The 12,784-nt window shown below is 32.5% G+C and overlaps 1 protein-coding gene across 1 annotated transcript in view; it reads right to left on the minus strand.

Moving 5' to 3' along the window:
* Window positions 1-12,784, minus strand: part of LOC115880913 (protein SCAI) — a 51,441-nt gene that overhangs the window by 6,651 nt on the left and 32,006 nt on the right. Inside the window, exons 8-9 of the mRNA XM_030898241.1 lie at window positions 12,147-12,317; window positions 1,543-1,792 (exon numbers count right to left, since the gene is read on the minus strand). Of these exons, the coding sequence (XP_030754101.1) occupies window positions 1,548-1,792; window positions 12,147-12,317 (416 nt within the window). The 3' untranslated portion in view covers window positions 1,543-1,547. The remainder of the gene's footprint in view (window positions 1-1,542; window positions 1,793-12,146; window positions 12,318-12,784) is intronic.

Raw genomic sequence — 12,784 nt, forward strand, 5'->3', positions numbered from 1 at the left:
AAAAGCTGGAAAATTTATAAACCGTACAGTACAGTACGTCTGTCCGTTCTGTAGCTACGGGGTATCCGTGAGAGGGGAAACGATATTCTCTCGATGTTTTTCGTAAAAAAATAGACGACGCGTCCCATGAATAAAAATTCAACAAATTTGCAAGTAGCCAATAAAATGAGTGGGCGGAGCGATTTGCTGTGACGCACTCGTCAAATCGACGTATAAAATATATTGCTGTTTATTTAAATGTTTTTTGTCCGCATTCCTTTCATAGACACAGATCCAGCAGATGTACTGTAAAAAAATGCTCTATCTCTATTACTATTTATTTTAGAAAAAGAATGATATAAGGTAAAATATTCTAAATTTAATTCTCTACAAAAAACATATTTTTTGTTTTTTCGAAAAAAGTTATGCAAACGGAGATATTTGAAAAAAACGAAAAAAATCCAAGATGGCGGTGTTTTTTTTCAAACTTCCCCCACTGGGACCGAATGGGACTTTTGGGGGGTTAAATAGGAGATCGTTTTCTACACATTCCCGTTGAGATCGGTTGGTTACTATTTTTTTCCACCTCAACCTCCAGATTGACTGGCCTACAAGGCGAATGAGGTGCGCCCATAGACAAACTCACAAAAGCAAGACGCGTCAACGCTGTACTGCAAAACGGTAACAAGTTTGATAAGAGTTTATTACCGCGCTTGCGTCAACTGGCCTTTTAGACGAGGACGGTTTACTTATGGATTGTGTATTTTGTAGTAGCCTTTTAGACAAGGATGTTTTATTAAAAAGCGTTTATTAAAATCAAATAAATTTATCGGTAAAATAAACAATAATTTCTGGACATAACAGATATAAAAACAAAAGTTTAATAAACGAAAACGTATTCCTCTTATTAAAATAACAAAAAAGATGATAAAAAAACAACAGTTATGGTAAACGAAATAAAAGCATTATTCTTCAAAAGGTACAAAAAAATTATTATGTATATTATAATATTAATAATAGGAACAACAAGAAACATCTTAAAAATATACAACTTTTTCAAATATAAAACATAAACTTCACATTTTCACAAGAATTTTCAAAAATATTAACATTTCGAGTCTATTATAAAATATAAAGCACAAAAATTCAAATCATAAAAAGATTAAAAAGATAAAGATTCTTATAACTTACAGTCAATTTGTAGGACCTTCGTTTTGTCTACGTTAGCGATGTAACCACAATAATATGTATAATCACAGTAATTATTATGTTCTTCATAAATGTAAAATGTATTAAATTATTTGTTCTCGTTTTGTACGCTAATAAAATAATAGTAATAACCAAACAAAACGCAAAATCAGGAATTCAACAGTTCGTTCAAGGATGGTTCAAGGCAAAAACGTTTTTCGTTTTATTTAGGTTAGGTTTGAGGAGTGCGACTGCGCGATGATTTCTGACTCAACTGGCCAGCGCAAAAACAATAATTCGACTTCCTCAATCCTTTGAAAAGTCTTGCTTTTGTTAGTTTGTCTATGGGTGCGCCACCCTGTATTTAGCTCATACCTGGATCATTCAAGTTCATGACTCTCTAAGAAATGCGTTTGTACATCCAAGTGAGTGGCCAAATCAAGCACCAAATGCTGTAATGATGGGTGCTCGAGCAGTTCAGCTTCTGGCAGGGGCGGCTGGCATCGCGGCCGGTACTGCCTTCCCCTGAACGACCTATGGAGATGAAGCACGACGTCGCAGAACACATATCGTAGTAGAAGTAACCGCAAGAATTCGTCTCCAAAAAATTGTAGATATGATAGATCTGTAAATAAATCATTTCGAGTAATACTAGTCTACATGATCTAGAGCTAATGCAAGACCGAGGCCAAGGCTCCCTTGGTCTTGGTTTAAGGTTACTTAATTTAAGGTACCGCCACCGCCCAAGTAGCAAATTTTATTTCATAAAGGCTGTATAAACAGCTATGTGATCATTTTTATAGGATACCTCAATTCATATAACGTGCTATAAGACCGTAATATGATAGCTTTACAACCAAAAAAGGTCCATTTTTATACAACCGTTTAGTAGTATAGAAGTTCTATAAAAAGGGTATACAACTATTATGCAACTATTTTACACAGCGTTATATAACTATTATAAAACTAGTTTTATTGTGTATTACGTGGTCACATCTAAAGGTGCGTATTCATTATCCGAACGAACGAACGAACGAACGAATGAAAGTGTATACTGAACGGTATATTTAGACGGGGACCGAACGCATGCGGCCGTTCGTTCGGTCGTGCGCTCGACCATCCGCTTCGAGTCGGTACATCAAAGGCGTTCGCCTGCGTGCGCTTTCAGATTTAAGGTGCGTGTTCATTATCCGAACGAACGAACGAACAAACGAACGAACGAACGAACGAATGAAAGTGCGGTATATTTAGACGGGGACCGAACGAATGCGGCCGTTCGTTCGTTCGTGCGCTCGACCATCCGCTTCGAGTCGGTACATCAAAGGCGTTTAGACGTCATGGTACAAAGAATACAAGGTATGATCGATAGCGGCTCCAATTTCGTTCAGTTCGCGCATACCACCTGTGACGTCACTAGGAAAATAATGAATAAATAAAAAATAAAGAAAGTTGACAGGAGATCTGCATTTTTGAGGTTATGGTTAAGAATTGTTTATTTTTAAGACTTTTTAGTTCGTTTAATTTAATAACTACTAAAACCAGCAGTTCCAAAAATATATTTAAAAATAATAATTATCTATTAACATGGATTTGGACGATAATAGGTAAAAATACTAAATTTATTTCTATATTCGGTATAAAATTGTTTATTAGGTTTTTATTTTGCGATGTTATGGTAAATAATTTTCATTTTCATTGCCTCTGAATTCACATGAGGACAGAGTTGAGGATATCTATGGAAAAGTAACCACAAGAGGAATTGTTACATCATTTAAAAAATATTGGGAAGTTTATTGTTTCCCATCGAAAAGTAGAAAATGCCAATGCAGATGAATGTATTGTAATTGTGATAGAAGTAATTCCAAGGGTGAAGTTTATTATAATTAGTGGAAGTAATTCCAAGGGTGAAGTTTATTATAATTAGTGACCTGTGCTTTTCTTTTTATATGTAGATGTTTCTGGTTTTGAGAATAAATCCGTTGAACGACACCCAAAATTTAGAGGAAGTATTTGCATACCCAGAATATGCCCATCAAAGATTATATAGCTCAAATTTCCTTTAATGGTAGGCAATTATTCAATGCAAATTAACTTTTTAAGTGACTGAAATATTAAATAGTTTACAATATGGTATATCATTAAAAATATATTACTTTTAGGTACAATTAGGGCCTGATACATTTCAAAAAGTAGAATATTATTTTATATTAAATGAGGTATTGTACCAACAGTCAATTTATATTAATACCGGAGATGAAAAAATAACAGAATAAATAGTTCTTTTTTTATACTACAAAAATAAACTATAGAATACAACAGTATTTAAAAAAATAAATAAAAAGTTATGTCCCGGCCGAGATTCGAACTCCGGTCTCTCGCTTCCTAGCCCAACTCCTTACGCACTGCTCCACAGTAACTTGCTTAGCGATAATTCAATGACGGTATATAAACAAAAAAAAACAGGTTTATAACAATATCTTGACGATTTGAACTGGCGCGCGAATGAAGAAATGCGTGCGGTCTTCTCGTGCGGTTCTATCGTGCGGTCCCCGTCCATACCACTAGCGAACATTCGTTCGTTCGTTCGTTCGTTCGTGCGGATAATGAATACGCACCTTAAGAAACAGAACAATAAAAACATTTGATCATTTAGCGAGGTAAAAGAGTATTTTATTTTTTACCGAAGAATATTAGGAGCAAATTATATTTTAAGCGTGACGTAAAATGAATCTAGAGGATCTTGTGGATTGTTAAAAAGGACTCGACGGTGAAAATGGCGGGTAGAGCCAGAAGGTACAACAAATATGTAATATAAAAAATCATTAATAGGGTTTGAAAAGTAGGGACAATTTTTGCTGCGCCGAAAATTTGACTGGTAGATTATATGTATGTATTTGGCAAAATATTAAAGCGCTTTAATTTCGATTAAGGTTTACGTATAAATTTAAACAACGAATAAAATAAAATTTTCAAAAATTCTTGTTTTTAATTTAATTAAACAGTTTATTACTGTATGTGGGAATCTTATCACAAAATAGTTCTCAAAAATAACATTTTACAATTTATTTTAATGTTTTTAATTTTGCTTCATATAATGGCGGCCATAGGCCATACAAAAATTCTGCCTTAAACATGGCGAATTATAATGCAACCATTTTATTATAAATGAATCCCTTAAATAAGTCTTTGTGGTAAAATAAAACGGTATAAGATAAATATCTATCATTACGCAGAATTTCCAGGCACTATAGAACTATTTTTGACATATTGAGATTTGTGACAAATGGATGTTGGCAAATCTCATTTGATTAGTATTTAAACTAACAAACATGATCAGGTTTTCATGGATGCATGCACGCAATGCATTTCATGCATGCCCGACGAGTGAGCGGCAACCCAAGGACTTGGAAAAACAACAATAAAACAATACAAACATTACTACAGTAAAACTTTTACATCAACGTGGTCAACAATGATTTGAAGAAACCAGAAAACCCGAGAGCTTTTGGGAACCCAGGGAATTCTCGGGATTATTTGCCGTAATTTCGATGAGTTTTTTCTTACATGCTCTTTATAACTACCACTGCGTTTGTTAACTTTTTTCCAACTTTGTCCAAAATTCATAATAGCTGTGATTGATTATACTCGTACGTAGATATTACTTTTGCAACAACAATAATAACAAAATAAATAACTAGGTATACCATTTAATTTAAAATGAGGTTATATTATACATTACCACTTTTATAATGCAGATATTACAGCGAATTTATTTTGTTAATCACAATTTTATCATATAAGGCTATATAACTAGTGTTGTATACAGCACCGTAGTTTAACGCAATAAAACATTCTATCATACAACGTAATACAACTTCAATAAGACAAGTTTAAGAAACTATTATATGATCTTGTGACTACTAGTTATATGAATATTATAGAACTCTTATATGGTGGGTATAAGAGTCTAACAAAATAATATGTTTGTTATCATAATATAGCATTGTCTTATTAAGTGTTATATCATACTAAATGAAATGATCGTTTAATGCGTTATAGGATACGTTGTAAACACCACTAGAAAATAGTTTAATATGACAACTTTTATTAAAAAACAGAATGGTGGATTTTGTGAAATTGCAGTATAAATTTTAAGGCTTCATTTCTCCGAGTGTATCAAAGTTTTTATTACTAAATATTTACTGAAGTTTATTTATTGATCACTTATTGTGTTGCAATAATAAAAATTATACTACCTTATACAGAGTGTCTAAAAATTTATTTTAAATAAGTGCTAGCCTTAAACGGCAATAACTTGTTTAATTTAAATGGAACACCCTGTATATTTTACAAGCATCAGATGCACAATTTAATTGTCTATCAAATTGTATTAGCCCACTTTTTACCTATCCCTTCAAGTTTTCATAGAAAATGCATTTTCTTACAATTTAGACCTCATTTATCAATATACCCATGGAATATTGACATTTTAGATTGTTTTTAAAACAACAAATGTACAAAATGTATAGTATAGTATAGTAGTCGTTTTACTAAGAACGATAATATTACTAGCCCATTTGTATGCAAAAAGAAAACTATTTAAATCTTTATAAAAGAGTATACCACTAACTAAATATACCACCAGTATTCCCGCCCAAATACTAATTAATTACATATTTAATTGTGTTCGTTAATAAATTATTCTAAATAAATGTGCATTTGAATCAGAAATCAATATAATAATAAGTTATGAAAATAAACGTCTCTGTTGTTATAAATAAGCATTTGTCAAAAAATGAAATATCATTTTTAAGGTGTTAGTTTTTTTACCACACTGTCTAATGCACATACCTAATTCAGTTTTTTAGTATTTGGAGCAATTATTATTAATCAACGCAGTCAATTAATGTAGTTTGAATACTGGAATCATATTAATAATTGGTCCTCTTTAACAAATATTTAAACAGTTTTTTTTTATTTTTTAATGAAATAAACGAACTATATCGACAATATTAGTATCTGTACTCTTTAAAAATTTGGTACATCTTTAAAAATAATCTAAAATGTCAGTATTCCCTAGGTATATTGATAAATGAGTTCTAAATTAAAATAAAATGCATTTTCTACGGAAACTTGAAGAGATAGTTAAAAAATGGTATAATACAATTTAATAGACAATTCAATTGTGCATCTGATTCTCATAAAATATACAGGGCATTCCATTTAAATTAAACGTTATTGCCGTTTGAAGCTAATAATTATTTAAAATAAATATTTAGACACTCTGCATAAAGGTAGTAAAATTTTTATTATTGCAACGCAGTAACTAATCAATAAATAAACTTCAGTAAATATTTAGTATTAAAAACTCTGATACCCTCGGAGAAATGAAGCCTTAAAATTTATACTGAAATTTCACAAAATTGAAAATATTTCAAAAACGGTAAGGTTTAAGTGTAATAAACCTTAATCAAATTTACCTTTATTTTAATCGTAGAAACTAAAAATGTAATAATATACAGAGTGTTCCATTTAAAAAAATTCGACTTTGATATTTTTTATTTATTTGGGACACTCTGTATCTTGTAAAAATATTTTTAAATTGTAGCGCTAATAGTCCTTCAACGAACCCAAAACTTACAATTTGTAAAAATCTAATCGTTTAGCTACAATATTCCGTGTCGTATGTGGTGAACAACTCTGTATAACACAACTAGTTTGTATAATAACTTTTGTAACTATAGTCTGAAGCAGGTAACAATTCCCCACAATTATAATTAAAAAAATGTGACAAATGTCATAGTTAAAGGTGTTAAAGGTGGGCGACTAATAAACGAAAATTAAAATAGCATTTTCTTGTTTTTCGGTTGTAGATAAAACGTTGTACATGACACATGCGTTTAAACATGATTACAACACTCGTTGTTGTAATCATGTTCATAAACACACTTGTGCTGTAAATAACTATTATCCCACTGGTGGAAAAAATACCATATAATAAATCTAAAATGGCCTAAAAACGGCTGGGGAATGGCAATTGATGATAATTTTGGCAAGATCAAGCCCTAGATGTCTATACTTAGCCCGTATAACTCTTCTGTATTTTTTTCAATGGCGCTTACTGCCCGTTGGTCTTAGAAGAAGGTTGTAATTTATTTTTATATTAAGTGAAAACGATTTTTTAACGGTGTAGTTTAAAATTTGAGAAAATTACTTTTTGGAAATGGATTTCTGTGTCTGGAAACGTTCTATCTTTTTTAATCTTTCTATAAATAAAGTAAATGATGTCTCTAGAGATTGACCTCAGCAAAACCATCATCGATTGTCATTTTCCAACCGTCTTTGAAGCCGTTTTTTTTTCGATCACACGGTATCACTTTAAACGCTTTATATGTATGAGTGTTACAGTTGGGGTGGAACCTTTGGCGTTACAACAGCAAAATAAAACACTTGAATCGCAACAATACACCAAAACACTTTTAAAATGGACGCGCGTTTCGCTAACCATAGTTAGCGATGGTTAGCGAAGCTTCATCAGCAGATTTTGCAATTTGAAACTTGTTTAATTAATTTTAAATTATTAATATCTATACAATGTTCTTTATCAACAATATGTTCAGCAACGCAAGATTTATCCGGTCTACTATATCTTATCTGAAGTATACGTTCTTTAAATCTAGTTAATATGGATCTTCTAGTTTGCCCAACATATTTCTGATTTCTTTATATGAAATTTCATAAATACCCGACCTTTTCCAGTGGAGGTGTTTTATCTTTAGGATTACCTAATAATTGTGGTAATTTATTATTAGCACTGTACACAAGTTTATAATTGACATTCTTAAAAAATATTTGTAAACCACGGGATAACTCTCTGTCAAATGGTATTGAAAATATTTTGACGTATCTTTCTCCACTTGAAAAGTCGAATTTTCAGAAATCATTAACCTATACCTAAGTTTTCTAATTATTTTATCAACTAATTAAGAAGCATATCCATTACACTCAGCTACATTCCTAATGTAATTTCTTTCTATTTCATATCCTTCGTTGGTAAGTGGAAAACTAAGTAATCTATGAACTAAGAAATTTAAACTAGCCGTATGTTATGTTCAACACTATGTTGTGACTATGCTATGACTCATTAGGAGTATATCTAACTAAAACCGGCTCTAGTACTATAGACTATGTCCTGTCGTCTTTTGATCCAGAATTCGTTGACTGTAGAGTTCTTCACTCAGGTTTCTCTGATCATGAGGGAGTATTGACAAAGTTTTTGCCAAAATCCAAATGCAAAAATACCTCGCGCAAATTGGGCCGTATTTTTTCGCATGAAAATTTTCTAAATTTTCACCACTTATGCCTAACAATAGAGTGGGTTGTCCTCTCGGCTGACGTCGATTCCGAATTTTCTAGATTTATGGATACCTTGTCTAATCTGGCGTACAAGGCGTTTCCTCTTAGGCCTATCAAAAGTCAAATATCAAAACAAGGTATACCCTGGTCTACTACAGGCTTGTGTATATCTGCAAAGAACATGCGCTCATTATCTCACCTTAAGAAATTCACGGACAGCGTCTTCTTTCATAATTATGTGAAACTTTATAGAAAGGTTTATCGTAAGACTATAAAAGCTGCCAAGGACATTTATTATAATGCGAGGCTAGCCAAAGCCGGTAATGTCGCTAAGGGACTTGGGCTATTGTAAATGACTTAAGGAATAAGACTTCTTCGTCTGGCACAGTCTTTAATTCACCTAAAGATTTAAACACTTACTTTGTTAATGTGGCTAAAAATTTAGTGAACACCATAACTCCTTCCCATGATTCACTTTCATATCTCCCTAAAGCAAATGAGAATTTACACAGTTTCTTCCTCACGCCCGTAGTATTAGATGAGCTCCGTAGTACAATTAATAGTATTAAAAACAAATCCTCATCTGGGACTGATGGGCTTACTCTCAAAATGTTCTCTGAACTTCCTGAATGCACATTAAACCATCTTACTACTTTAATTAACGAGTCATTCCAAAAAGGAGTTTTTCCAAACTGTCTTAAGACAGCAATAATTATTCCTCTGTATAAAGGAGGTGATAAAGATGAAGCTTCGAACTATCGCCCAATTGCACTCCTGCCCACATTATCTAAGATCATTGAAAGATTGGTTAAAAAAAGGTTTCTATCTTTTCTCCTTAAATATAAAATACTTACTACCCATCAATTTGGATTTCTAAGTAACAGTTGCACAAATGATGCTATGTTCGACCTTTTTAATAATGTATACTCTAGCCTGAATAACCATCACTCTACAGCTACAATTTTCTGTGATTTCTCTAAGGCTTTCGATTGTGTAATCATAATATCTTAATTAACAAATTGCAATACTATGGTTTCAGGGGAGTGCCGCTCGAATGGCTTAAGTCATATCTTGGCAACAGAAGGCAGCTTGTGAGGATTGATACGTCTATGTCTTCTTGTAAGCCTATAGAATGTGGTGTCCCTCACGGTTCAGTACTTGGCCCTATTTTGTTTCTGGTGTTTATCAACGACATTGCAAATCTAGACATTAGCGGTAAAATCTGCCTCTTTGCGGACGATATTAGTTTCACTTGGAGCGGCCCAGATGTTGCGGCGCTATATGATACTATATCCAGTGACTTACGCACCATTAAGTCTTGGTGCGATTCTAATCTCCTATGCCTCAACCTATCAAAAACTAAAGTTTTGTCATATAAAAGTACTATACAACCTTTTGTACTTAATAACACCACTATTGACGTCGTGGACTCTGTGAGATTCTTAGGACTTGTTGTAGAAAACTCGTTAAAATGGGACTTTCACATCGAAGCTCTATCAAAGAAACTAAGCGCTGACTGTTTTGCGCTAAGATCAGTTTCTAAGGAACTTAACTTCTCAACCTCTAGAATAGCCTATTATGCCCTTTTTGAGTCACATCTTCGTTATGCCCTTCCATTCTGGGGTACTTGCTGCGCAACAAAATTTGATCGCGTTTTCAGACTTCAAAAGAGAGCAGTTCGATATTTATTGGGACTGAACAGTAGAACTCACTGCCAGAATTTCTTTAAAAATTTGAAAATACTGACTCTTCCTGCTGTATTCATTTTTGAATCCGTTTGCTTAATCCGCAAGCACTTATCTGCTATTCCCGAAAGGCCATCTCATAACAATCCACTTAGGAATGCAGAGCATGATCTTTATCCGCCAACCCCGAGCTCAGAACTAGTTAAAGGTTCAATACTGTACAACGCCAAAAAAATGTACAATCATCTGCCTTTGAATATCAAGTCGCTTTCATTCTTTCCCGCATTTCGCAAAGCTCTAAAATCATACTTACTGGAGAGAGCCCTATATGCGGTAAACGACTTTTTTGTTGATGTTTAATTATGAACAATTTTGAATTTTAAAATTTTGATCATCTCACACACTGGTCAAAGGTCAAGTATTTAATATTTTATAACTCTAAAATTATATCTATTTACTGCGTGCTGTTCTAAAATTGTCCATGTATATTCTTATTGTAATTTTAAAGACTTAAATTTTTTTGAATTGTATTATTTGTATTGTGTATTTTTTGTTGTTAGTATTTTTTTTTGTGATTTTGTTGTTTGTGAGTGCTTTGTCGATGAAGCTGTTTTGGCTTTTTGTACAATAAAGCGTTGTTTGTTTGTTTGTTTGTTATCTGCATGTAGTGGTATTTTTTCTATAGATATCAAATTCCAGGTAATTAGTAGTATTTATAATAACTAATACATCTACAAATGGTAATCTACCGTTGTTCTCAATTTCATAGGTAAATTTAATGGAAAGGAAAGGATTATTAATTTAGAAATAAAATTATCTATAGTGTCAGAATGTGTGTCAACAACAGCAAAAATATCGTCCACATACCTAAACCATATTCTTGGAAAATACTCAAACTGATTTTTAGCCTCAACTTCAAACCTGCTCATGCATAAATTTGCCAAAAATGGAGACAATGGATTACCCATTGCCGTACCTTGCCGTTGTTAAAAAGAATATTATTCAATTGAAAACAATTTTGTATCACACATAGCGATGTAAGCTCAATATATTCAATCACAGTTTTGTTGTCGAGACCATTTGCGTTCAGTAATTCCTTCAAGTAGCCCAAAGTAGCCCATTGGAACGTTTGGGAACAACAACGATACATCAAAGGAGTCCACAATTTCACCATCATGTAATGTTACATTTTTAATTTTGTTAATCAACTCTATATTGTTTTTAACTGAGAAAGAGTACATGATTAGGTAAATTTTCGAACTCCCTTGATAACCATTTTGCCAAATTATAAGTCGGAGAACCTACAGTCGAAACAATTGGGTGTATAGATTTATCCGGCTTATGAATTTTAGGCAGTGCATACAATTTTGGTTTTTGCAGTTTTCTTTTTAAATGAAGATCAATAAGGTCGTTACATTGTTTTAGAGCTTTTTTTAACATCTGCTACCATCTTTGACAAATGATTCTTTTTTAACTTAGTGTACGGACCATTATCGATTAAGTTGTCAAACATATCGTAATAGTCTTTTTTATCTAATATAACAACCATATTTCCCTTATCTGCTTTTAGGTAGAAACAATCTTTGTTTCGCAAACTCTTAACAATCTTGTGCACCTTGTTAGATTTTAATGATTTACTTGAATGCGATTAATTTATTGTATAATTAATTGCTTTGTATAAGTGGCTAAAACTCCCATTATGGTATGATTGTGAATAAAATATTTTTATCCATGCCATTTAAATGTAATGTTTAACTTTTACCTACAGTTTTTCTTTATAGAATTTTCTGTCTTATTGAGCAACATCAATAGCACGAATGCCTTTATAACCAATCAAGATCGTGGCGATTCGCAGATTGATTTTAATAATTTGATTAAAGGCTGGACGTAAAGACATAATCAAAGAGACACAAAAAGATAATAAGAATATGTGCTTACCAACACGCGAACGTGTAAATAATCTTGATGCTTCGGTGACAAAACGGTCAACAAATGACTGGCAACGCTCCCAATGGTGAATTACTATACTTGGGATGTTGCAACAGTAGCAAAAGGCGGTCAAAGGTGAATGCAAAAACAGCGTGAAAAGAGATCCATTGTGCTGTTGATCTAAAATTATTAAGAGGTTCAAAAAATAATATGAATTTGCAAACTGAATGGAGTTATTGGGAAAACTGGAAATCGTCAGATTTTCACCAAAATTGGTATGCACCTTATGTTGAGGTCGTAGATTACGAATCTGAACTTTTTTCTTGGCGGTCTCTTACCGTTTTTCAGAAAAACGGAAAATTATTTCAACATCGAATTTTTCTTAATTTCTCATATTTTTAAGGTTTTCTAGCACATATTTTGTAAAGTATTCAATAAACAATGATGTTATTGCTATTTTCTGTTACTTTTTTAACCAATTCTATGCATAATAGAGGAAAATTTCCTAAAATAAATTTGTAAACAATCTTATAATGTTGGGTTATGTGTTTCTGTTTCTGGCATTTAAAGCAACGTTGCCAATGCTAAACCTAAATTTAGCGTGTTTTTTTCGCCCATTCTGGGATTACGAAAGGCGGTCGCCAGAA

This window comes from Sitophilus oryzae, unplaced genomic scaffold, assembly GCF_002938485.1.
Source record: "Sitophilus oryzae breed Bouriz unplaced genomic scaffold, Soryzae_2.0 scaffold_1660_pilon_pilon, whole genome shotgun sequence".
Taxonomy (NCBI): Eukaryota; Metazoa; Arthropoda; class Insecta; order Coleoptera; family Curculionidae; genus Sitophilus; species Sitophilus oryzae.